This window comes from Leucoraja erinacea, chromosome 39, assembly GCF_028641065.1.
Source record: "Leucoraja erinacea ecotype New England chromosome 39, Leri_hhj_1, whole genome shotgun sequence".
In the NCBI taxonomy this organism is placed as follows: Eukaryota; Metazoa; Chordata; class Chondrichthyes; order Rajiformes; family Rajidae; genus Leucoraja; species Leucoraja erinaceus.
The window spans coordinates 2468648-2495295 of record NC_073415.1 but is presented as its reverse complement, the minus strand read 5'-3'; the positions used below and the strand labels follow the sequence as shown (position 1 = coordinate 2495295).

General features: G+C 46.7%; 2 protein-coding genes across 4 annotated transcripts; both read left to right on the top strand.

Moving 5' to 3' along the window:
- Window positions 1-217: 217 nt before the first annotated feature.
- cfap410 (cilia and flagella associated protein 410) lies at window positions 218-12361 on the top strand. Of its 3 annotated transcripts, XM_055663963.1 has the most exons (8): window positions 270-365; window positions 2401-2540; window positions 2715-2733; window positions 3555-3601; window positions 6835-7064; window positions 7823-7997; window positions 8836-8935; window positions 11534-12361. In XM_055663963.1, the coding sequence occupies exons 2-8, from the start codon at window positions 2518-2520 to the stop codon at window positions 11666-11668; spliced, it is 729 nt and encodes a 242-aa protein (XP_055519938.1). In that variant the 5' UTR covers window positions 270-365; window positions 2401-2517; the 3' UTR covers window positions 11669-12361. The 3 variants fall into 3 exon arrangements, with proteins under 3 accessions (XP_055519937.1, XP_055519938.1, XP_055519939.1); XM_055663962.1 differs by lacking the exon at window positions 2401-2540 and having other exon boundaries at window positions 218-365; XM_055663964.1 differs by lacking the exon at window positions 270-365 and having other exon boundaries at window positions 2527-2549.
- A 1030-nt stretch (window positions 12362-13391) lies between these two features.
- On the top strand, window positions 13392-20252 carry adprh (ADP-ribosylarginine hydrolase). The gene is made up of 3 exons (XM_055663961.1): window positions 13392-13829; window positions 15841-16201; window positions 16601-20252. Exons 1-3 carry the CDS (start codon window positions 13487-13489, stop codon window positions 17022-17024), a joined length of 1128 nt encoding a protein of 375 aa, XP_055519936.1. The 5' UTR covers window positions 13392-13486; the 3' UTR covers window positions 17025-20252.
- Window positions 20253-26648: the final 6396 nt, after the last annotated feature.

Genomic DNA, 26648 nt, shown 5'->3' with positions numbered 1-26648 from the left:
CCTCCCCTCCTCCCTCTCTGCCGCCCGCAGCCCCAGGACGTGACTCACGGCCCTGGCGCCAGCGGGAGTGAAGTGGACTGGACCGATCCGGCAAACTCTCCCCACTCGGTGACTTCCGCGGTCGCTGCCGTTGCCATGACCACGACCACGGCCGGTCCTCGCCCAATGTGGTCCCCCGGCCGTTGCCATGGCCGCGGCCGGTCCGCGCTGAATGTGGTCCCCCACACCACTACCGGAAGCTCGGTTGCCATGGCGACGGCCGGCCCGGCCCCGCGGCTCCCCGCCGCCATGTCCCTGAGCAAGAACCTGGTCCTGTCGCGGGCCAAGGCCTCGGACCTCGACAACGTCCGGAAGCTCAACTGCTGGTGAGCGAGCGAGCGAGCGCCGCCCCGGGGGCCAGGTGGGCGGCAGAGGAGGGTGGTGACGACGGCGGCGGCTGGTGCGGCCATTGGTCTGCTGGCGCTGCGATGACAGCCCGTTTACACACACACTCACTGTGGCCCTGCAGCCCCCTGGGCATGGAGGATGATCTGCATCCAGCCCAGGTCCCACATGGCTGGGGAGAGGTGTAGGAACCGTGGGGCCTCCTTCAGGCTGGGCTGGAGGGGCTGCTCCCAGTGCCAGGCCCCTCTGGGCCGTGCCAGGCCTCTGTGAGCTCCCAGTGCCAGGCTCCTCTGTGCTCCCAGTGCCAGGCCTCTGTGGGCTCCCCATGCCAGGCTCCTCTGGGCCGTGCCAGGCCTCTGAGCTCCCAGTGCCAGGCTTTGTGCTCCCCGTGCCAGGCTCCTCTGGGCCGTGCCAGGCCTCTGTGAGCTCCCAGTGCCAGGCCCTTCTGGACCGTGCCAGGCCTCTGTGAGCTCCCAGTGCCAGGCCTCTGTGCTCCCAGTGCCAGGCCTCTGTGAGCTCCCAGTGCCAGGCCCTTCTGGACCGTGCCAGGCCTCTGTGAGCTCCCAGTGCCAGGCCTCTGTGAGCTCCCAGTGCCAGGCTCCTCAGTGCTCCCAGTGCCAGGCCTCTGTGGGCTCCCCATGCCAGGCTCCTCTGGGCCGTGCCAGGCCTCTGTGGGCTCCCCAGTGCCAGGCCTCTGTGGGCTCCCAGTGCCAAGGTCCTCTGGGCCGTGCCAGGTCTCTGTGGGCTCCCAGTGCCAGGTCTCTGTGGGCTCCCCATGCCAGGCTCCTCTGGGCCGTGCCAGGCCTCTGTGGGCTCCCAGTGCCAGGTCTCTGTGGGCTCCCAGTGCCAGGTCTCTGTGGGCTCCCAGTGCCAGGTCTCTGTGGGCTCCCCATGCCAGGCTCCTCTGGGCCGTGCCAGGCCTCTGTGGGCTCCCAGTGCCAGGCCTCTGCGGACTCCCAATGCCAGGCCTCTGTGGACTCCCAGTGCCAGGTATTTCTAAGGTCTCAGTGCAAGGCCTTGGTATGTATGTTCTCAATACCACCTTCATCAGCGATGGGCTGTTCTACAAGGTGGCTTTGAACACATCCTTGAATCATTTCCATTGCCTCTTTGTAACCTTCACCCACAACACAGCTCAGAAAAGAGAGGAATGAAGTGTTTGGGGAATCTTGTGTTGGGCATACGAAAACCTGGGCTGCCAAGCAGTCAATTTACAATGTTAGGGTGCTTTTACGAGTGCCGGAATGCCTGTTGTCAGTCGCCCAGGTCTCGCAAGTATTTGGGAGGTATTGCTTGTAATCCTGGAATCTCAACCTGTGGTAACGGCAGCCAATTGTAACTGAGATTAACTGCTGTAACTTGCAGATTTGGTCATAGCTCTTCTGTATGTTTTTCCACAACGTTATAACACCTGGTTGATGAATGGGAAAGGTTAAGACTGGTCAAAATTACATATCTTGAAAGGTCTTGCCTCACCTCTTTGTCAAGTCAAGTCAAGTTTATTTGTCACATACACATACGAGATGTGCAGTTGCAGTTTGCACTTGCTTACTGTGTTCATACCAGCAGAGGACTTTTCATTTCCCTTTTTTATTAAATCCCATTTTATTCTTGCACTTTGTCTTCTGTTAAACTAAGTTTCTTTGGAACTTCTCAATTTCCAAACCCTCTTTGGGATGTGGGAGGAAACCCACAAGATTATAGGGAGAACATGCATACTTCATAGAGATAGCTCCCAAGATCAGGATTGGACCAGGGTCTCTGCATTGTGAAGTTTCAGCTCCACTAGTTGCGTCACTGTGTCAATCGTTTTTTTATACATACACACGTTGGACAATAGAGTATGAACTTTGACTTCACTAACTTCAAATAGCCCTTGCTTTCCCTCTCTATCCAGCCCCTCCCCCTTCACAGTTCTCCCACCAGACTACATACTATCTTTGTCCCACCCACTCCCCTGACAGCAGTCTGAAGAAGGGTCTCGACCCAAACGTCACCCATTCCTTCTCTCCATAGATGCTGACTCACCCGCTGAGTTACTCCAGCATTTTGTGTCTACCGGCGATATTGACTGTACAGCACAGGTTTAGCAGATTAGCTGGAAGAGCAGCACCTGAATGAACCTGTGAATAAATGCTTGGACATGCTAGAAGATGGTGAGTGAGGTGAGCAGATGTAACATATTATTTGGGCCAGAATTTAATATGTTCCTTTGGATCCCACAAGAAGCATTAATCTGTGGTGGTAAATTACTGAGTAGAGTCATAATTTAACTGTAATGTTATGTAATTTCTTTTTTGAATTAATCTTGCTTTTTTTTCTTATTCCAGGGGTAGCAATCTGAAGGATGTAAGTATGTTATTTCTCTATTCCATTCCATTGTCCCTGCAATATTCAATTTGTTATTATAATTAAAAACGTTTAGAGGGATATGGGCCAAATGCAGGCAAAGATGCTGGCTGAAATGAGGCATCTTGGATAGCATGGATGAGTTGTGCCGAAGGGCTTCTCCCCCTGCTTTCTGGCACTTTGACTATTACATAAAATAGTCCTCCCCTCTATCTTGAGGTGCTATATGAGAGATTTTCATATCTTTAAAGATTAACTTGTTGCAGATGTCACAGTAAGCATTTTGATAGAGAAACGAATAAAATAAAAATGAAAATATGATATTGAAAAGATTGTCAATGTTCAAATTAGAAAAAGAAATATCTTGCTGCAGTTGAATTTTACGTTGGCAACAGCCATTCAAACTCTCTGCAAAATGGTGAGCGGTGCTTGGGACTAATATATATCAAATTGCAAATAATATATGTCTGCATGAATACAGAACAAATCAGTGTGTCCATATACCATACAATGGTATATGGACACACTGATCTGTTCTGTATTCATGCCTTCTATATTCTGTTGTGCTGAAGCAAAGCAAGAATTTCATCGTCCTATCTGGGACACATGACAATAAACTCTCTTGAATCTCTTGAATCTTGAATCTGTTCAAATAAAGGAACCTGACAAAACTATACTAGTAAAAACGTAAAGTTTAAGAATTACTTTCCAGCTAACATCTCACTTGAGTGACAATGATTTCTGTAGTGTTTAACAATGGAATATTTGCAACTGGAGTTCATAATGGCCACTAACATTCGACATATGTTTCTATTCTACAGCTGTCCGTATTAAGGAACATGCCCAACATAGAAGTGATTACCTTTAGGTAAGAATAATCTGATGTGGATTGTGTAGTGATCAACATCAACAAATGATTAAATCACAACAGAGGATTGCAACTTTGTTCAACAGTAGTGCCATTGTTAACTTGGGGCTCAGGAAAAGACAATCAAATTATCTTCCTGGTCATCATGTAAGGTAAGGCAGTGTTGTGTTGCGAACATTACTGACTAGAAACAGGTGCAGCAAAAATAATGTTATTGCAAATGCACGGATCACACATAAAAATTGTGCAGGCTTGTACCACAGAAGAGATCATTTGGCCCATTGTCTTCATGTTACAACATTCGGAAATTTGGCATGTCGCCAATGATTCTTGCCAATTTCTACAGATGCACTATAGAAAGCATACTATCGGGATGCATCACAACTTGGTTTGGCAGCAGCCCTCCCCAACACCAACAGAAATTACAGAGTTGTGGATTTCACCCAGTCTATCTCACATATCAGCCTACCTCCCACCCCCCCTTCCCCATTGACTCCATCTACACCATACTGCCTTGGGAAAGCAGCCAACATAATCATATACCTTTCGCATCCCAGTCTTCTCTGCTCTTCCATTGGGTTGAAGATAGCAAAGGGTTGAAGATAGTAAATGTGTACCACCAGATTCGGGAACAGCTTCTTCCATGCTGTCATCAGACAACTGGATAGTAAGATGTAACCCAAAAACTCCCAACCTACCTCATTGCGGCCATTACACTTTTTATCTGCACTTTCTCTGTAATGCTGTAACGCCATATTCTGCTCTCCGATATCCTGCACTTCGGAAGATAAGTATTTTGAAAATTCTGTACCTCTTGTCTGATGGGAGAGGGAAACTAGCCATCTACCTCATTGGAGACTCGTGGACTATCTTTAATCAGATTTTACTGAACTTTATCTTGCAATTAACATTTTGCCCTTTATCATGTATCAGTATCCTGTGAATAGCTCGATTATAATCATGTATATGTATCATCACGTCTTTCCGCTGACAGGAAAGCACACAACAACCAGCTCTGCAGGTTATAACACTTCCAGTAAACATCCATGTACTTTTAAAATTTAATATCCATCTCTGTCTCAGCCCCCTTCTCTTGTCAAGGTATTTTGTCAATTTCTAAAATTTTGAAGTGTATGAATTCACAGTAAATGTATAAATCTCTGCGTCCTTTTTAAGACTCCTCTGAGGGATGTCCTTCCAAGTTTTATATATCTGAGTTACGTTTTCACTGAACCACTAGGGTCAAAGAAAATAACCCCAGTTCACCCAATCTTTCCTTATAGCTAAACACTTCCAATTGTGGTACCATATTTGTAAATCTACATTGCTTACCATAGTGCAACCAAATCTTTCCTGAAAAGTGGGGCATATTTATTTTTGAGCTGTAGTCGAAAATGCATTGTACACAATTTTTGCATAAACACCATGCTCTTACATTTGTGACTTAGCTTATAAGAAAATAAGCATCTGTGTGCTGTTTTAACCATTTAATCTGTTTTCCGTGCTAGTTTTCCTGCCCTGTTGAGAAAAGGGGGATTGAGGGAGAGAGCAAGAGAGAAATAAAGCTGAAAATTATATTTAGGTTAGCCTAACATCAGTAGTGGGTAAAATGGTGTGAGTGTTGATACAGGGTGAGGTAACAGGACCCTTCTGAAGACAAAGTTAACATGGATATCAGGACTGGAAATCACATTTGCCAAAATACCTGGGGTATGGGAGCAGTAACACTATATTCTGTGCTCCGGTATTTTTCGCTTTGCACTACTAATGTACGTCCCCCCACAAGTATTGGCCCCCTCATGCGGGGTCTTCGGGAGGAGAAGACCCGGCTTGGGGGGGTTGCCGTGAGGGGGAAGAACAAAGGAAGACCTGGCATGGGGGAACAGCCAAGAGGGAGGGGTGGGCGAGGGGAGAACAAAGGAGGACCCAGAGTGGGGGAGTAGGGACAGGAAGAAGAACAACAAAGGCGGACCTGGAGCTAGGAGGGGGGGGGGGGGGGGGGGAGAAACAAAGGAGGATACGGTGAGAGATACTTTTAAGTCTCTTGGCCACTTGTTCCTCTGCCGACAGAAGCTTAAGCTAAGGAGTGAATACCTGGTTAAACATGCGATGCATGTACCGCTACATATGCGCAGCGGTAGAGTTGCTGCCCTACAGCAAATGCAGCGCCGGGGACCCGAGTTTGATCCTGACTACGGGTGCCGTCTGTACGGAGTTTGTACGTTCTCCCCGTGACCTGTGTAGGTTTGCTCAGAGATCTTCGGTTTCCTCCAACACTCCAAAGACGTACAGGTTTGTAGGTTAATTGGCTTGGTAAATGTAAAAATTGTCCCTAGTGGGTGTTAATGTGCGGGGATCGCTGGTCGGCGCGGACCCGGTGGGCCGAAGGGCCTGTTTCCGCTCTGTATCTCTAAACCAAACTAAACTAAACAGCTACATTTCTGTGTTAACAAGAAGGCTCTCTTTAAGGTTTATCAGTGCTTTACCTTGACTGAGTTGACAATCAAAGCATTCAACTGGATAAACCTTGAGTAATTGTGGCCTTGGAGAAGAAACAGGTCATTGTCATGAACTTTCGACATGACAATGAAGCTGGAATGAAATACTTCACCTTCATCACTGCATTATTAACCACATTGTGAGTGGCACGGTAGCGCAGCGGTAGAGTTGCTGCCTTACAACACCAGAGACGGGTTCAATCCAGACTATGGGTGCTGTCTGTATGGAATTTGTACGTTTTCCCTGTGACCGCGTGGGTTTTCTCCTGGTGCTCTAGCTTCCTCCCACATCCCAAAGACTTACAGGTTTATAAGTTAATTGGCTTCTGTAAATTATCCCTAGTGTCTGGGATAGATCTATGTAAGGGCGATTGTGGTCGGCGTGAACTCAGTGGGCCAAAGGGCCTGTTTCCACACTGTATCTCTAAAACTAAAATTAAATAAGCATCAACTATTTACTTAAGGTATTTAATAGCTATTGGAGCAATTGTAACTTTATATTCAGTGAATGTTAATGGATAAGAGCTCGAATATTGTGTCGGAAGGAACTGCGGATGCCGGTTTACATCGAAGATAGACACAAAAAGTTGGAGTAACTCAGCGGGGCAGACAGCTTCTCTGGAGAAAAGGAATAGGTGACATTTCGGGCTGAGACCCTTCTTCAGAAGAAGAATTTTATTGATTCTGTTGTTTTTCTTGTTATGTGTTCTGAATTGTTTATTTTCTTTTGTAAAGTGTGAACAATATCTCTTCATTGGTGGACTTCCAATACTGTCAGAACATCAGTGAGCTTTACCTCAGGAAGAACAACATACAAAACCTGATGGAGATCTGCTATCTGAAGGGACTGCACCGCTTAAGAGTACTGTGGCTGTCTGAAAACCCTTGCTGTGGCACAGATCACCACAAATATAGAATGACTGTTCTTCGGAACCTGCCACAACTGCAGAAGTTGGATAACCAAGGTGCAGAGTCAGCATTCACACTATCACTGGGTTGGATGTTGTTTGTGAGTTGAATGTGGACGTTTCATGGCCATTTTTCAGAAATGGCCATGAAACTAGAATTACACCCATGCATAGTTTCTGCTACCAATGTTATCGGCAGAGATTATTATAAACACACTTTAAGAGGTCTCTTTACCCATGTTGATAACTTGTTGATGAAACAATTTGAAAGTTGACATTTCCATTGCAGTACTGAATCACGTGCTCAGAATTTGCCACGCTGTAATACAAATACTTTTGACAGACATAAAATGCTGGAGAAGCTCAGCGGGTCACATTTCAAAGATGTGCTGGTTTGGCTTCTGTAAATTGTCACTAGTATTATTTGACAGCTTTCCTCACTGTCTCCAATTCCATCAATTTTCGCTTTGACTGCTAACCTGCCAACCAACCTATCTACATTTACGTCTAAGGTGGTTTTTAAAATTTATATCTGTTTGTATACGTATGTATATGTGTGTGTGTAAATATATATTTCACAACGCTCTGTACTTCCCCTCTTTACCAGCTTTCTCTTCCCCCCCCTCCACCACCATAATCAGTCTGACCTGAAACATCACCTATCCATATGCTCCATTGATGCTGCCTGACCCCCTGAGTTACTCCAGCACTTTGTCTCTTTTTTGTAAACCAGCATCTGCAGTTCCTTGTATCTTCTGCAATTATTAAATTATTAAATCAATTTATTAAATGACTTTGTTGGCAATGTGTTGCAGCGGTGACCGAGGAGGAGCTGACTCTGGCTTTAGAGGATGGAGACGAGATGGCTGCCTTGCCGGGCAAGGACTCTATGGAGTCAACAATCAACCTCTCGAGGATGGAGTCTGGCATGTCTGAACCAAGCATTGAAATGGAAAGCGATCTCTTAAGCTTCAGAATGGAGGAGACAAAGTGAGAGGAGGCAGGATTAGCTCAATCGGGAGGGTCAAGTGGTATTGTCACACTGATTTAGAGTTTAGGGATATGGAAACGGGTTCTTCGGCCCACTCCGTCCGCACTGACCAACGATCATCCCGTACACTAATTGTACCCTACACACTGGGGACAGTTTACAGAAGCCAATTAAAGTACAAACCCGCACATCTTTGGGACGTGGGAGGAAACCAGAGTGCCCAGAGGAAACCCACGCGGTCTCAGAGAAAGCGTACAAACTCTGTACATACATCACCCGAAGTTAGAATTGAACACGAGTTTCTGGCGCTGTAAAGCAGCAACTCTACTGCTGTGCCGTCATGCCACCCACACTGCACCACTGTGTCACCAAAAACCAAGAACCATGTTTATCAAAGAGCTTCAGGTATAATGACTGAGCCTGTTTTGTTATATCCAATTTCAAGTGTTTAATCCATGAGTGAAATGGTTGCCCCTCAAGTATTTCCCCTTTCACCTTAAGCCTATGCCCTCTAGTTTTGGAAATCTCTCCTGGGGAAAAAAATACTTTACTTATGCCCCTCGTGATCTTGTACATCTCAATAAGGTCATCCATCAGACTTCTATGCTCCTACTTCCCAGTTCCGACGAAAGGCCTACAACTTGAAATGTTAGCTCAGTTTCTCTTCCCACTCCTGCAGCCTGACTGGCTGAGTATTTCCCGTATTTTCAGTTTTTATTTTGGATTTCCAGCATCTCCAGTACTTTGTTCTTGGAAGCGTGGAATACTTTTGGGCGGTGAGCCTTTAGTGTTCCACTGTTGAGTATCATTTAATTGATTTGACATCTTTCTCCACAGTAAAATCAGAGAAGAGCTGGGAATGAAACTGCTGGGAAGAGACAAGTTTTCCTCCTCTGTTGCATTAAAAGAAATAAATACAAGGAACAGCACCAGAAGGGTAAGTACGGCACGATGGTAGAATGCATGGGTTGCAACCTTCACGTGGTCCGCCCTGTTTTGACAAATGCAATCAACCTGGTGTGCACAATCAAATAGAACAAGTTGTCCTACAACTTTAGGTTGTGCACGCCATATGCAAGAAAAATGTGTATGAAAGAATTGCAGGTGCTGGTAACATCGAAGGTAGACACAAAATGCTGGAGTAATTCAACGGGTGAGTTGAGTGACGTTTCTGTTCGAGACCCTTCGACAGACAATAAACTTAGTTTAGTTTATTGTCACGTGTACCGAGGTACAATGAAAAGCTTTTTCACTGCGTGCTCCAGTCAGTGGAAAGACTAAACATGATTAGCAGCAGTGTACAGTTACTGGATAAAGGGAATAACACATAGTGCAAGGTAAAGTCTAATTAAAGATAATCTGAGAGGCCTCCAATGGGGTAGATGGGAGGTCAGGGCCGTTCTCTAGTTGGTGGTAGGATGGTTCAGTTGCCTAATAACAGCTGGGAAGAAACTGTCCCTGAATCTGGAGGTGTGTGTTTTCACACTTCTGTACCTCTTGCCTGATGGGAGAGGGGAACCTCCCATCTACCTTATTAGAGACGCGTGGGCTATCTTTAATCAGACTTTATTGGACATTATCTTACACTAAACATTTGGCCTGTATCGTTACACTGTAGATAGCTCGATTATAATCATGTATTATAGGAAAAACTTTTTCACCCAGAGTTGTGAATCTGTGGAATTCTCTGTCACAGAAGGCTGTGGAGGCCAATTCACTGGATGTTTTCAAGAGAGTTAGATTTAGCTCTTAGGGCTAAGGGAATCAAGGGATATAGGGAAAAAGCAGGAACGGGGTACTGATTTTGGATGATCATATTGAATGACGGTGCTGGCTCGAGGGGCCGAATGGCCTACACCTGCACCTATTTTTCTATGTTTCTATTTGTCTTTCCACTGACAGGAACGCACGCAACAAAAAACCAGCCCTACCAGTTATAACACTTCCAGTAAACATACAAATACTTTTTTAATCTAATAACCATCTCTGAAAATATATATTTCCTCATTTTCTAAATTTTTGAACTGGACTCTGCAGCTGAGAGATAAGTCCTTTCTAGTTTTATATATCTGAGTTAAGTTTCCACTGAGCCTCTTGTGTCAAAGAAAATAACCCAGTTCACCCAATTTTTCCTTATAGCTAAACGCTTCCAATTTTGGTACCATCTCGGTAAATATATATTGCTTACTAAATAGTGCATTCAAATCTTTTCTCAAATGTGGTGTCTATTTATTTTTAGGCTGTAGCCTAAAATGCATTGTACACAATTCTTGCATTACTACTCTGCTCTTAAATTTGTGTCTTGGCTAATTAAAATATAAGCATCTGAGTGCTATTTTAATCTGTTTTATAAAAAAATGTTAACTTAATTTAGAGCTACAGCGTGGAAACAGGCCCTTCGGCCCATCGAGTTTGTACCCACTGGCGATCCTTACACACTAACACGACCCAACACACACAAGGGACAATTTTACATATATAACCAAGCTAGTTAACCTACAAACCCATCGTCTTTGGAGTGTGGGAGGAAACCGAAGATCTCGGAGAATGTACAAACTCCGTACAGACAGCACCCGTAGTTGGGATCAAACCAGGGTCTCTGGAGCTGTTACCTCCCCTTCCCAGCTCTCCCACAGCCTACTATCTCTGCTTCTTCCTTTCTTCTTCTTCCCGCTCCCCCACCTCCACATCAGTCTGAAGAAGGCCTCCTTCCTCTCCCCTCCCCAGCTCTCCCACGGCCTACTGCCTATTCCTTTCTACTTCCCGCCTCCCCCCATCCCCTCATCAGTCTGAAGAAGGGTCTCGACCCAAAACGTCACGTATTCCTTCGCTCCATATATGCTGCCTCACCCGCTGAGTTTCTCCAGCAATTTTATCTACCTTCGATTTTTCCACCAACTGCAGTTCCTTCTTAAACACCAAGTGAAGTTCCTTATTTCTCCATGGTACGATTTACGTGGATTCCACTCAAAATTAAGATTTTCACTGCAACTTGGGACATGTGGTAACAATAAGCCAATACCAGCAAAGGGGATCTGAGGGGTAGGTTTTACACGCAGAGTAGTTAGACTATAGACAATAGGTGCAGGAGTAGGCCATTCGGCTCTTCGAGCCAGCACCGCCATTCAATGTGATCATGGCTGATCATCCCCAAACAGTACCCCGTTCCTGCCTTCTCCCCGTATCCCCTGACTCCGTTATTTTTAAGAGCCCTATCTAGCTCTCTCTTGAAAGCATCCAAAGAACCTGTTCTAAATGGCTTGCTCCTTATTCTTAAACTGTGGCCTCTGGTTCTGGACTCCCCCAACAACGGGAACATATTTCCTGCCTCTAGCGTGTCCAGTTGTATCTGGAATTGAACTGGCAGAGGAGGTAGTTGAGGCAGGAACATGGGCACTGTGTCAGAGGCATCTGAGCAAGGCATGAAGAACTATGGAATTAATCCATGTTCAAATGTTGTTATAGTACCTGCCGTAACAACCCCCCATATTTTTAAAATTGTTGTTATTTCTGATTCTTGGTTTTCTTTTTGCAGCGTACTTCCAACGTGCTGAGTGCTGTTCTGATGCTGTTGAAAGAGCTGGATGCCGATGGGCTGCAGATTGTGCATAGGACAGCAGAACATAAACTCCAAATGCTGCACAGGAAGGAGACTGAACAGGAGAGATGAGCACTACCGTTCTGGACACGGCGACTTGCATCGCTTGTGGACACGGTTACAAAAATTCAATAGTTCCTCGCCAGGAGTTTATACTGAAAGTACTCCTTTCAAGTACCCGCAAGTTACTTACCTGCATCAACCCCTGTGGAGACCACCACCCCTTATAATCACTGAGGTTGGCCTGACGGGAGGATCAGAATTCACCAGTCGCATGGGCAACGATGTTTAGGTGGAAGAGGAGAGTTGTGCTGCTGTGTGTGAGTTAGCTTCGTAATAAAAAAAAGATTGGGTACGAGGGAAAAATTGCAGAACCATTTTATCTAAATTAACATTTGCAAGAGATTTAATGGACAGCCCCTTTCATGGATTCATGATAGTAAGATCCACATATATTGAAAGCGGGGAGCAGGAAGAAATAGTGAATTCAAGTTGAAGTGTATTTAAAATGGTCATGTATATTTGTTCTTATCACTTTACACACGTTGAACTTTGCCATCCAATATCCTGTGATCTGAACTAGGTCTAGAAATTGTAAGCTCACGTATGGAGTTCCATCTACCCAATTACCTCTGGCTATTCAGTGCACTATTAATGATTTGGCAAAATAGATTATTCATTCCGCACAGGCCAGTGTTGCATGAGTTACTGCTGCATGTGGCTTTCACATTACTCGATCAAAATAAAATGATTTTAGATTCAAAATCAATTGTAATCTCCATGTTTGACAACTGGAATCGAAAAATGTTTCAAAGCTGTTGTGATTATTCAAGTCTTGGGTTGTTTGGATTTTCTATCCACACCATTGAAACATTGCAGAGATATTTATTCATTAAAAATTGTTACTTTGAATTCAAAAATATGAAAATATATCAAGTGGGAAACCACAATTGCTATGGGAAATGTAATTGAGTGAGGATTGTTTAACAAAAATAAAATAACCTGCCCAGAGAATATTCTTATTATTTATTAGTTCAATGTTAATTTACAATTCATATTCTAGTCATTCTCAGTTATTCTAGATTAAGACCGTTTCAATTTAGCTCACCATAACCAAAAGAAACAGTTTTTAGTAAGAAAGTGAACTCCAATTCGTATTCCACCTCATAGCCTGAAGAAGGGTCTTGACCCAAAACGTCATCTATTCCTTTTCTCCAGAGATGCTGTCTCACCTGCTGAGTTACTCCAGCTATTTGTGTCTATCTTCATGTTCCATTTAGGCAGGTTGCAGCTTTCCAGACACAATATTAAAGGCTGCAACTTCTGGAATTTCCCAGCCCGTATCAGAACCAGCCATTGCTTCTGTAGGTCAACCCTCTGTGACATTGGCTCAGTTTTTCTCTCTCTACCAGCACAGCATTTCCCACAGCCCAGCATCTCCTAACTTGGTTTCTTGGCCCTAACTTTAACTTTTCTTTCCCTGTGCCCCCATTAACCTATTGACCAGATAGCCTTGTTTACAGTTTATTCCCAGGGCAACAGTGGCTCCTCTCAGGATCATACGGACCACCCTTTAACCTCACCATCAGTGGACTGTGAGTCTGAATGGACTTTGCCCTCACTAAAATGGCGGGTCACTAGACCTCACCGTGATGGCGGCGGGAACGCCCTCACCGTGATGGCGGCGGGAACGCCCTCACCGTGATGGCGGCGGGAACGCCCTCACCGTGATGGCGGCCGGGAACGCCCTCACCGTGATGGCGGCGGGAACGCCCTCACCTTGATGGCGGCGGGAACGCCCTCACCTTGATGGCCATAGATGTTATCGCGGGGATGGCGGCTGGAAACCCGGAGGCATAAACCGCCGCTGCTCCCCTGAGGCGACAACAAATGGCAGCTCCTGCACTGAGTGGGGGCGCGATGGCGGCGCTGATGCAGCGCTACGTGGCCGCCATGGTGCTGAGCGGGGCGGGCGATGCTCTGGGCTTCCACAGAGGGCGGTGGGAGTTTTGCCGCAGCGGCACGGAGATCCACGCCGAGCTGAAGAAGGCGGGCGGCGTGAAGAAGCTCAACGTGTCGGCCTGGATAGTGAGCGACGACACGGTGATGCACCTGGCCACGGCCGAGGCGCTGGCGGCGGCGCCGGGTCCCACCGAGAGCCCGGAGACCCTGTACCCGCGGCTGGCCTGGGCCTACGTCATGTGTATGGACGACATGGATGGGAGGGCGCCAGGTAGCGCAGCACCCCCGCGTTACGGACACACATCCCCGCGTTACGTACAAATCCCCGCGTTACGGACACACATCCCCGCGTTACGTACACATCCCCGCGTTACGGACAAATCCCCGCGTTACGCACACGCATCCCCGCGTTACGGACACACATCCCCGCGTTACGTACACACATCCCCACGTTACGGACACACATCCCCGCGTTACGCACACACATCCCCGCGTTACGGACACACATCCCCGCGTTACGGACACACAAAAAAAGAAAATTAAAAAAGGCTTGATAAAATGCAGAGGATGTCTATGAGGAAGTTGGCAGGACTCCAGGGATTGAGTGATTGTCAGGGGTTGCTATGACTAAGACTTTATGTGGAGTGTAGAAGGTTGAGGGTGATCCTATAGGGTGATTTCACCAAAGGTCAAATGAGCGTAGATCCCCCCTCACGTGACCGAAAATTCTGACTGGAGGACATCTCTCAGTTTGGTACATGTTAGTGAATGGGGAAACACGCACTTTCCCACCCGTTAAAAACAAGGAAAACGGCCGATTTTTGAGCTGATATTTTCTGTGCTAGTCGGGGTGACCCTGAAGCACAGCGACCTAAATTTTCAGGCAAAACAAAAGATAGAAAGTGAGGTAATTACAAGAGGGAACTGAAGGTAGAAAGCCGCGGAAGTGAACAGCTGACATTTGCCGTGGACATTTTAAGATCCAAAATATCGGGAATTATCGCGTTTGCTCGCTGAATTTCATCAAAACTAAGGCATTATTAACTTACTTTTGATGAAATTCAGCGAGCAAATGCGATAATTCCCGATATTTTGGATCTTAAAATCACCACGGCAAATGTCAGCTGTTCACTTCCGCGGCTTTCTACCTTCAGTTCCCTCTTGTAATTACCTCACTTTCTATCTTTTGTTTGCCTGAAAATTTAGGTCGCTGTGCTTCAGGGTCACCCCGACTAGCACAGAAAATTTCAGCTCAAAAATCGGCCGTTTTCCATGTTTTTAACGGGTGGGTGGGTGCGTGTTTCCCCATTCACTTACATGTACCAAACTGAGAGATGTCCTCCAGTCAAAATTTTCGGTCACGTGAGGGGGGATCTACGCTCATTTGACCTTTGGTGAAATCACCCTATAGGGAGCTATAAAATATAGAGATGCATTGCAGGGAAAATGTTCCCGATGTTGGGGGAGTCCAGAACCAGGGGTATCAGTTTTAGAATAAGGGGTAGGCCATTTAGAACTGAGAGTTGTGAATCTGAGGAATTCTCTGCCACAGAAGGCAGAGGAGGCCAATTCACTGGATGTTTTCAAGGGAGAGTTAGATTTAGTTCTTAGGGCTAATGGAATCAAGGGATATGGGGAGAAGGCAGGATTTTGGATGATCAGCCATGATCATATTAAATGACGGTGCTGGCTCGAAGGGCCGAATGGCCTACTCCTGCACCTATTTTCTGTTTCTAAATCTTGAGAAGACAATAGTATTGTGTACAGTTTTGGTCCCCTGATTTGAGAAAGGACATTCTTGCTATTGAGGGAGTGCAGCGTAGGTTTACAAGGTTAATTCCCAGGATGGAGAGAATGGAGCAGCTGGGCTTGTACACTCTGGTGTTTAGAAGGATGAGAGGGTATCTCATTGAAACATATAAGATTGTTAAGGGCTTGGACACATGTTCCCGATGTTGGGGGAGTCCAGAACCAGGGGCCACAATTTTAAGAATAAGGAGTAAGCCATTTAGAATGGAGACGAGGAAACACTTTTTTTCACAGAGAGCGGTGAGTCTGTGGAATTCTCTGCCTCAGATGGGGGTGGAGGCAGGTTCTCTGGATGCTTTCAAGAGAGAGTTAGATAGGGCTCATAAAAATAGCGGCATCAGGGGATATGGGGAGAAGGCAGGAACTGGGTACTGATTGGGGATGATCACATTGACCTACTCCTGCACCTATTGTTTATTGTCTATTGAATGTGGCTGTTTAGTTACACGGTTGTCTGTTGATTCCTGTGGCAGGCATAACGTGTATGAGTGTAGTGCGTTTGCTGAAGTTGGATCAACCTGATGGCTGGAAGACCCCCTTCAATCCCCATGGTGGTGGCTGCGGAGCGGCAATGCGGGCCATGTGTATCGGACTGCGGTATCCCCACCCGCATCAGCTGGAGGATCTGATCGCTGTGTCCGTGGAGAGTGGACGGATGTCCCATCACCACCCCACCGGCTACCTGGGCGCGCTGGCGGCTGCCTTGTTCACCGCGTATGCAGTGAACGGCAAGCCCACGGTGAGCTGGGGTAAAGGCCTGATGGAGGTACTGGAACAAGCAAAGAGCTACGTGCAAAAGAGCCAGCACGAGGCAGAACAAAACCTGGCTGCCTGGTGGGTGTGTGAAACTGCTCTCATATTAGACAGGCACTCCTTCCAACACTATGCACTATCATTTTAATTTAAATCCACCTACTGAGTGAATGTTATTTGCAGTTATTGAAAATATCTTTCTAATTATTCGCAAATTCTTTAAAAGCGGTATGAATATTGATTTCTCTAATTTCAAGTTACCCTCCCTTTCCCTCTATCTCCATCCCTCCCCCACCCTAGTCGGCTTGCTAGTTTTACTGCATCCCTTCGTTCATTGTATCACCTCTTCCACAGCCAACAATGAACCATTGTGGGCTCCACCTTTCTAGAGTCGTCAGTGGCGGCTCTGATTGTGCTGGACCTTTTCCCGCCTCGCCCTTGATTCTCAGCCTGAAGAAAGGTCTCCTTTTTCCATTTCAGGTCCTACTTTGAAAACCAATGGAAGAGCTACCTGCGGATGCGAGGCATAGCGGACGGAGTGTCCAAGCCGATATTTCCCAAGGATTATGGCGTGGCCGAGCGAGATAAGTTCTACGCGTCCGTCAGCTACTCCGGCTGGGGTGGTGCGAGCGGGCATGATGCCCCCATGATAGCCTACGATGCCATCCTGGGCTCGGGCACCTCCTGGGAGGAGCTTTGCAACAGGGGCGTCTTCCACGGAGGGGATAACGACTCTACTGGTGCCATCGCTGCCGCCTGGTGGGGAGCCATGTATGGCTTCCACGGCGTCCCCACATCCAACCACAAAGGTGTGGAGTATCAGAGCAGATTGGAGACTGTGGCAAAGAAGTTGTTCGACTTAAGCCATCCAAGTTCCCCATCAGAAGCAAAGAGTGATTTGTAAACTCCACCACTCTTCAACCTTGCACCTGTCCTCTGCTTGAGCTCGTAATGATTGCATATTAAAAAGTTCTCTTGGGTACATATAACGTGGATTAATACAAAAGATAAAAGACTGTCCATGTGGGAAGACGTTTCTTTGTAAGTTCACAAGTGATAGGAGCAGAATTAGGCCATTCGGCCCATCAAGTCCACTCCACCATTCGATCATGGCTGATAGAAACATAGAAAATAGGTGCAGGAGTAGGCCATTCGGCCCTTCGAGTCTGCACCGCCATTCAATATGATCATGGCTGATCATCCAACTCAGTATCCTGTACCTGCCTTCTCTCCATATCCCCTGATCCCTTTAGCCACAAGGGCCACATCTTACTCCCTCTTAAATATAGCCAATGAACTGGCCTCAACTACCTTCTGTGGCAGAGAATTCCACAGATTCAACACTCTCTGTGTAAAAAATGATTTTCTCATCTCGGTTCCAGAAAACGTCCCTCTTATCCTTAAACTGTGACCCCTGGTTCTGGACTTCCCCAATATCGGGAACAATCTTCCTGCATCTAGCCTGTCCAACCCCTAATCTCCTAACCCCATCTGATCTCCTAACCCCATTCTCCTGCCCTCTCCTCATAAACCCTGACACCTGCACTAATCAAGAGTCTATTAATCTCTGACTTAAAAACATATAGATTTCTCTGTCCCCTCTCCAATCAGGAATATGTGCCGTGTTTTGTACTCGACTACCATAGTACATGGTATAGTGAGAAATGTTATAAATGAATGAAACATATTGAAGTCCCCAGATTCTGATCAGCAGAAGAAACAAATGGTGTCTGTGTTTCATAGTAATGAACATGACTTGGTTTGGAGAAGATAAATTTAGTTGCAGATGAACCAAAGGTTAACATTTGTAAAAAAAAGAATGGTATAACGTTGATTTTGATGCAGTAGTAGAATAGTATAGAGAATATATATAGTGGTGCAGTAGACTTGATGGGCCGAATGGCTTAATCCAACTATTTCTTATGACCTTAATATTTCGGGACTCATATGCTGAGAGAATGGAGCGTCTGGGCTTGTACACTCTGGAGTTTAGAAGGATGAGCATATAAGATTGTTAAGGGTTTGGACACACTAGAGGCAGGAAACATGTTCCCGATGTTGGGGGAGACCAGAACCAGGGGCCAGAGTTTAAGAATAAGGAGTAAGCCATTTAGAACGGAGACGAGGAAACACTTTTTCTCACAGAGAGTGGTGAGTCTGTGAAATTCTCTGCCTCCTGGAGGCAGGTTCTCTGGATGCTTTCAAGAGAGAGCTAGATAGAGTTCTTAAAAATAGTGGAGTCGGGGGATATGGGGAGAAGGCAGGAACGGGGTACTGATTGGGGATGATCAGCCATGATCACATTAAATGGTAGTGTTGGCTCGAAGGCCCGAATGGCCTACTCCTGTACCTATTGTCTAATATACTAATCTTACTAACAAACTTGGGATGGCGGTTTCTGAAAATAAAATTTCTCAGCTGCAAGTTGTTAAGAAATATATTTATTAATGCTTGCAGTGTTCTGCATTTCTCAGTGTTACTTTCCATGTAGTTGCAAAAATACTAAGCATACCCCCGACATTTACATCAAGATTGTTGATGTATGTAGCAGACACCAAGACATCCAGCACAATCCCTGGGATATACTGTGTATGAATGAGCTGCAGATGCTGGTTTACACCGAAGATAGACACACCATGCTGGAGTAACTCAGCGGGACAGGCAGCATCTCTGGAGAGAAGGAATGGGTGACGTTTCGGGTCGAGACCCTTGTTCAGACTGGGATGCACTGTTGGATACCTGCTTCCTATCACTAGAGCGGTCTCTCTTCCATCCTCGGTCCCGACCCGAAACGTCACCCCTTCCTTCTCTCCAGAGACGCTGCCTGTCCCGCTGAGTTAGTCAGCATTTTGTGTCCCTCTTCCATCCTCTTCCGCGTCCTGTGGCCAAGTCAATTTTAGATCTAATCGATGTCAAGGAGACACAAGGCAGAATCTGCAGAACAATGAAATCTGGGGGAAAGATTTCATCATTCAAATGGAAACTTGACTTGAGGAAACATGAACAAAAAAAAAGCCACTTTTCTGCACTTATTCACTTTCTGAGCAAATTGGAGTAGATTATGCTGCCTGACATTGAATCCGTAGGATTTGGAGGTACAGGCTCTTCAGCTGAGGAGTCTACACTGACCATCGATCACCCATTCACACTAGTTCTATGTTATCCCACTGTTGCGTGAACTCGTTTCACACTAGGAGCAACTTTATTGATCGAGGTCCAATTTTACTCTTCAGGAGGAAACGGGAGCCCACAGGGTCACAAATTGTCACCTTTCCTGCACCATCTCTGACTGGATGAATCTGAGGAAGTTGTCTGTCTGATGTTGGTTCAAAGTTTCAGGAGCATCACCAACATTTGCAAATGGAACTGAATTGTTACACTCATGAAATGTCTGCAAATAGCGAGCCGGCACAGAGCTGTTGGATTCGAAATCCATTTCAACTTAATGCAACCGAAGTTGATGACAAGACTTTGAAGTTTCAGGAAAGTACTTGACTTTCAAGCTAGACAGGTTTTGAGAGAGAAATCTGCTTGTGGGGTGTGGATGTGAAAGTGGTGTGAGCTGCAGATGCTGGCTTAAACCGAAGATTGGCACACACAAAAAGCTGGAGTAACTCAGCGGGACAAGGGTGAGGTTTCGGATCGAGACCCTTCTTCAGATAGGAAAGTGGGATGACCTTGAACTAGTGAACAAATGATCAATGGGCCAAAGTCTAGTTTCCATGCTGTTTCTTTCTATTCATTTGATACAGTTTTGGTCCCAACTTCAAGATTTTCCAGCTCTCTCTGCTGGAGCTGTCACAAAGCCTTGTCTCCATTTCCTAACGCACATATCAGTGTGAAGCAGCATTTCTAGCACCTGACTCAGCACAATTTGCACTATAGTCTTTGTATGACTCCTCTTCCAAAAATCAGTGCATTGGCTGAGAGATCCTTAGCACTCAGGAAGTCACTAATTGTGTCAAATGCTTTAATTTGGTGTCTAATCAAGGTGTTAATTTCTTATGCATCGAATTGAATACGTTTAATATGATTTGTGTTTGATGCTGGACTTTTGTATTTAGTGACTTAACTTGATTTTTCTTTGTTGCCTTAATTCTATGCAAAGCCAAAATAAACGATTGAAATTAAATTGTTGACAGAATTATCGATTCATTTATCATGATATCTTAAAATACAGTAAACCCTCGTTATAAGGGACCATTTTGGATGGGGAGGGGAGTTGCCTGTTATAGCTGATTGTCTGCTATAACAGAGTAAAGGGCCTGTCCCACGAGCATGCGACTCTATGCGGCAAGCGCGACCTAACGTGGTCGCTTGAGCCGCACGGCCTTGCGGGGCTGGTCCCACTTCGATTGCCGGAGCCGTGTGGAGTTGTGAGGAGCTGGTACTGACATCGCGCGGGGCTCCGAAAAACTGACTGTCCAAAAATTCAGGCCGTACGCACCGCCTCGCCAACACCTAGCGCGAACTTCCTGCGGACTTCGCTCGAACTTCACGTCAACTCGTACGGGATCACTCGACCTCCGCGCGGCCCCCGCTTCAGATTTGGTGGCGCTGGCCGCATGCAGTCGCATGTTCGTGCGACAGGCCCTTAAGGGATTACAGTGTCATTGTATAACTATTAAACAAAGAACTGCAGATGCTGGTTAATACACAAAAGGCCACAAAGTGCTGGTCAGGCAGCATCCCTGGAGAACATGGATAGGTGATGTTTCGGCTTGGGAGGTGATTTTGGGGGTGGGTGGAAGAAAGTGGTGAGAGGGGTGAGGCATGACAAAGTGTGGCAGATAATAGTGGACTCGGGTGAGTTGCTGGCCGCGGAGAGGCGAGTATCGGCGGAGTCTGTTGCCGCGTCCGGAGAGCAGGCAAAGGTTGGCGGCGCTGACGGCAAGTAGCTGCGTGGGCCGGTGGTGGCCATAGGTCCAGCCTGGCAGAGCGATGAGGCCTGGATTGGGCAGCCCAGCCTGGCGGTGAGGGACGGTAAGTCTGGTATGTATTGGAGTGGAGTGATGTGGGGCCAGGGTTGGGGGTTGTGCCGTGTTTGGCACCGGCAGCCCGCCCTGCCTGTGAAGGTCAGTAGGTCCACCCCGTATAACCGAAATCCATTATAAAGAGGTCTGTCATAATGAGGGTTTACTGTATGGACAAATTTTTGATTCATTTTCTGCCACAGATGAAAAAGGTTGGGCGCCACTGATCTGCATGAAGAAATCTATCTTGTTATGATCACTCTTCCCCATGGGCCCAGATAACAAAAATTGTGTATTAATCCTTCCCCGTTAGACAGTATCCGGACTAAGGTTAGTCCTTGTTACCTCCTCAATATATTGGTCCAAATCTGACACAGGAATTCTTCCTCTATAATATCATTGTTAATTTGATTTGCCCAATCTACAGGTGTGTAGGAAGGAACTGCAGATGCTAGATTACACCGAAGATAGATAGGTACAAAATGCTGGAGTAACTCACTGGGTCAGGCAGCATCTCTGCAGAAATGGAATAGGCAACGTTTCGGGTCGAGAGGGGTTGAGTAATTCAAAGTCCGATAAAGGGTCACGACCTGAAACGTCACCTATTCCTTTACTCCGGAGATGTTGCCTGACCCACTGAATTACAATAGATAATAAGTGCAGGAGTAGGCCATTCGGCCCTTCGAGCCAGCACCTCCATTCAATGTGATCATGGCTGATCATCCCCAATCAGTACCCCGTTCCTGCCTTCTCCCCATATCCCCTGACTCCGCTATCTTTAAGAGCCCTATTTAGCTCTTTTGAAAGTATCTAGAGAACCGGTCTCCACCGAGAATTCCACAGACTCACAACTCTCTGTGAGAAAAAGTGTTTCCTCGTCTCCGTTCTAAATGGCTTACCCCTTATTCTTAAACTGTGGCCCCTGGTTCTGGACTCCCCCAACATCGGGAACATGTTTCCTGCCTCTAGCGTGTCCAAACCCTTAATAATCTTGTATTTCAATAAGATCCCCTCTCATCCTTCTAAACTCCAGAGTGTACAAGCCCAGCCGCTCCATTCTCAGCATCACTCCAGCTTTTTGTGTCTATCATGGTATAGCTCTACCCGTATTGAAAGCTTTAGTAACTTCTTCTTGATTCTCTTCCCTTAAATCACTGTGTGAAGATATGTACACCCCTGATTGCCCCTTGCTATTCCTTGACTGCACTCGTATCAATTCCATGTCATGCTTCTTGAAACTTACACCCTTCCTCATTTTGAAGTTACATCCTTTTTTAATGTATGACTCGGATCCATCTCCTTTCTCACATTGCCCGCCATTCCTGTATATCGAGTATGCTCAGTTCCCGCCTCTGAACACCCATTGGTCTTTAAACGCCACTGTGTCATGTCCACTGATATCTGTTTGGGCATTTAATTTATCTAATTGAGTGTGAATGCTTCGTAACCGAGTCTTATCGAAAATAATTGTCTGGACTGGGCGATGCAAAACACAGCTGTTGCTGGAGGTCTAGGAACAAAGTCGAAATACTGTTGAACTCTCGTTGGAGAGAGAACATCTTCAAAGTAGATATACTAAGTAGACCTAATCTACTTCTATCCATTGGCGAGACCAAGCGCAGACTCAGCGATCCGCCTAACCTACCCGATCTCCCGGTTGCCAAACACTAACCCCCCCCCCGTTCATAGTTTAAGATTAAGGGGGAAATCTTTTAGGACCGAGATGAGGAAAACATTTTTCACACAGAGAGTGGTGAATGTCTGGAATTCTCTGCCACAGAAGGCCAGTTCATTGGCTATATTTAAGAGGGAGTTAGATGTGGCCCTTGTGGCTAAAGGGATCAGGGGGTATGGAGAGAAGGCAGGTACAGGATACTGAGTTGGATGATCAGCCATGATCGCATTGAATGGCAGTGCAGGCTCGAAGGGCCGAATGGCCTACTCCTGCACCTATTTTCTATGTTTCTATTCCCACACTGACCTCTCTGTCCTGGGCCTCCTCCACTGTCAGGTCGAGGCCCAGCGCAAAGTGGAGAAACAGCAACTAAACCTTGGGCAGTTTGCACCCCAGTGGTATGAACATTGACTTGTCTAACTTTAAATGGCCCTTGCTTTCCCCCTCTCTCCATCCCCTCCCCCTTCCCAGTTTTCCCACCAGTCTGACTGTCTCTGACTACATTTTGTGTTTAAGAAGGAACTGCAGATGCTGGAAAATCAAAGGTAGACAAAAATGCTGGAGAAACTCAGCGGGTGCAGCAGCATCTATGGAGCGAAGGAAATAGGCAGCGTTTCGGTCCGAAACCCTGTAGGAAATAGGTAACGTTTTGGGCCGAAACCCGTAAGGGTTTCGTCCCGAAACGTTGCCTATTTCCTTCGCTCCATAGATGCTGCTGCACCCGCTGAGTTTCTCCAGCATTTTTATGCACCTACATGTTATGTTTGCTGTTCCCTTGCTCTCATTGCCTTTGTCCAATTTTCACACCTTATCTGGTGCGTGGTGGCGCCTTGTGGCAGCGGCTCGAACTGCAGTCCCTCCCTCTATCTTTTTGTCCCGTTAGTTGTATGTTTTTGATTTTATTTTTTTAGATGTGTAAATGTGGGAGGGTGGAGGGGTGGGACTTTTTTAAAACCTACCACAGTGGCTGCCTCAAAAAGGCTGTCAGCATCATCAAAGACCCACACCATCCTGGCCACACACTCATCTCCCCACTGCCTTCAGGTAGAAGGTACAGGAGCCTGAAATCTGCAACATCCAGGTTCAGGAATAGCTCCTTCCCCACAGCCATCAGGCTATTAAACACAACTTCAAACAAACTATGAACTATAACAGCCTATTGGACTTATTTATATGTTTATTTATGTGTGTGTATATATATTCAATGGTATATGGACACACTGATCTGTTCTGTAGTCATGCCTGCAATGTTCTGTTGTGCTGAAGCAAAGCAAGAATTTCATTGTTCTATCTGGGACACATGACAATACACTCTCTTGAACTTGAACTTGAATCGAACATTTTCCAATTTTGCATATCCTCCAATTAAACCAACAACCCCCCCTTCCTCCCCTGTGACCTACCCACACTCCCATCTATTTCTCATCCTCATTCTACTCTCCTCTCCTCCCTCTAGATCTGCAATTCTAAACTCTTCAATCTTGTCTCACACAGACTATTAAAGGGCGGCTGGGTGGTAGAGTTGCTGCCCTACAGCGCCAGAGACCCGGGTTTGATCCTGACTACGGGTGCTGTCTGTACGTTCTCCTTGTGACTGCGAGGGTTTTCTCCGGGTGCTCCGGTTTCCTTCTATATTCCAAAGACATGCAGGCTTGTCGGTGAATCAGCCTTGGTATAATAGTCCTTAGTGTGCTGTATAGGGTGATCGGTGGGCCGAATGGCCTGTTTCTACACTGTATCTCTAAACTAAACAATCTTTGGCCTTTCTTCCAACCACTCACCACCTCCCTTACCAGTATCCACCTATTACGTATCACATTTTGTCCTGCCTCTCCCCTCTTCCAGCTTTCTTCCCCCCCCCCCTCTTCCCCTACAATCAGTTTGAAAAAAGGTTCTGACCCGAAACGTCACCTATCCGTGTTCTCCGCAGATGCTGACGGAACCGCTGAGATACTTCCGCACTTTGTGTCCTTTGCAAGGGGGCTCCTCCTACTTTATGAAACACAGGCTACGGATGTAGTGACCAAAGTCGGTGGGGGGCGCTGCGAATCGGCTGCCCTGCCAGCAGCATGTTCGTTATTTCGACTTTTCTTCGGTTTTTTTTTGCTGTGTCCAAATGTCTCTTGGTGTTGTGTGTGTGTGTGTGTGTGTGTGTGTGTGTGTGTGTGTGTGTGGTGTGTGTGTGTGGTGTGTGTGTGTGTGTGTGTGTGTGTGTGTGTGTGTGTGTGTGTGTGTGTGTGTGTCCGCTTTCAGTCGCCTCCTCGACGGAGAGGCGACTTTTTTCCATGTCGCCTCCCTCACGGCCTAACGGCCTTTCTCGGAGTCGGGCCCAGAGCTTCAGCAGCAGGCGCAGCGTGGACTTTTCCATCGCGGAGCGGGCGAACCCTTGCCGGGGATCGCCAGAGAGGAGTACTCCGATCGCTGGCCTGGTGACTTTGGCATCGTGGGGCTGTGGTCTGCGGAGCCTCTAGCCGCGGGCGTGGCGTGGACTTAACATCCGGAGTCTGGGATCCCTTGTCGGGGATCACCGGCGAAGAGCTCTGACCGCCGGCCTGCGGTCTATAACATCCTGAAGCCGAGGTCTCCGGTAGGAAAGTGCCGATACGGGCACTCCAAGCATGTTCGACTGTCCTGACGTCAGAGGTTTGATCATCCCGACCAGAGGGCCTGTACATCCGGCCGTCCATAACAGCGACTACAGAGGGTTCATGGCCCCGACCACGGATGAACAAAGGAGGACTGACTGAATTTTGTTGCCTTCCACTACAGTGAAGAATGCTGTGGTGGATGTTTGTGTTAAATTCTATTGTGTATTGTGTGTTCTTTTTAAGTGTATCGCTGCTGGCAAATTCATTTCACTGCACCTTCAGATGCATGTGACGAATAACATTGACTTTGATTTTGACTTTGACAAAGGCCAGGATTTGAATATGGAAACAAAAGTGAAAGTACAAACTATGGTCTGACGAGGTTTCCCGTTTCCTTTATTGATTTGGTTTGTGGTACATTATCAGCAATGTTTATATGTCAGAACAGCGTCAGACTTTCCTGACTGGCTTGGTGGGGTATCAGGTGTGATCAAAGCATTTACAATCAGACCATCATTAATACAGCACAGTGCAGGGGTCCACGCCGACTGCATGGTGAAGGGGGATTGAGGGGCAGGGGACTGCTCGGGTTTCAGACGGCTGGTCACTGGAGATGGCAAGAGTCTAGACTACTGGGAGCAGGGGTAGAATCCAGATAGCTGAGTACTGGGCCCTGTGTTGAGATTATTGGATTCTGTGTTTAAATTTGAGGGTACCGCATTTAAATTGTTAGGTTAGACACAAAATGCTGGAGTAACTCAGCGGGTCAGACAGCATCTCTGGAGAAAAGGAATAAGGGGACGTTTCGAGCCTGTAGAACGTCCTGACCCGAAACGTCACCTATTCCTTTTCTCCAGAGATGCTGCCTGACCCGCTGAGCCAATCCCGCTTTTTGTGTCTATCTCTGGTTTAAACCAGCATCTGTAGTTCCTTCCCACACATGCTGCATTTAGACTACTAGTACAGGGTATTCCACTTAGACAGTGGGGTACTGTGTTTAGATAGGTGCTATTGACTTTAGATGTGTGGGTAGTGGCTGCTGCTTGCTCAGAAGTGGATCTGGATTCAAGTTGTATTTAGATTGTTGGGTGCGACATTTGGGTCATTGGGAACCGTGTGTGGTGTTCAGTTGGTTGGGTACTGTGTTCAGATGGTTGGGTACTGTGTTCAGATGGTTGGGTACTGTGTTCAGATGGTTGGGTACTGTGTTCAGATGGTTGGGTACTGTGTTCAGATGGTTGGGTACTGTGTTCAGATGGTTGGGTACTGTGTTCAGATGGTTGGGTACTGGT

Coding starts and splice junctions, on each gene's coding strand:
- cfap410 (XM_055663962.1), top strand. CDS start 250: ATGGCGACGGCCGGCCCGGCCCCGCGGCTCCCCGCCGCCATGTCCCTG. Junction 3,602..6,834: donor ATAGAAGTGATTACCTTTAG/GTAAGAATAATC, acceptor TCTTTTGTAAAG/TGTGAACAATATCTCTTCAT. Junction 8,936..11,533: donor CAAGGAACAGCACCAGAAGG/GTAAGTACGGCA, acceptor TTCTTTTTGCAG/CGTACTTCCAACGTGCTGAG.
- adprh (XM_055663961.1), top strand. CDS start 13,487: ATGGCAGCTCCTGCACTGAGTGGGGGCGCGATGGCGGCGCTGATGCAG. Junction 13,830..15,840: donor CATGGATGGGAGGGCGCCAG/GTAGCGCAGCAC, acceptor TTCCTGTGGCAG/GCATAACGTGTATGAGTGTA. Junction 16,202..16,600: donor GAACAAAACCTGGCTGCCTG/GTGGGTGTGTGA, acceptor TTTCCATTTCAG/GTCCTACTTTGAAAACCAAT.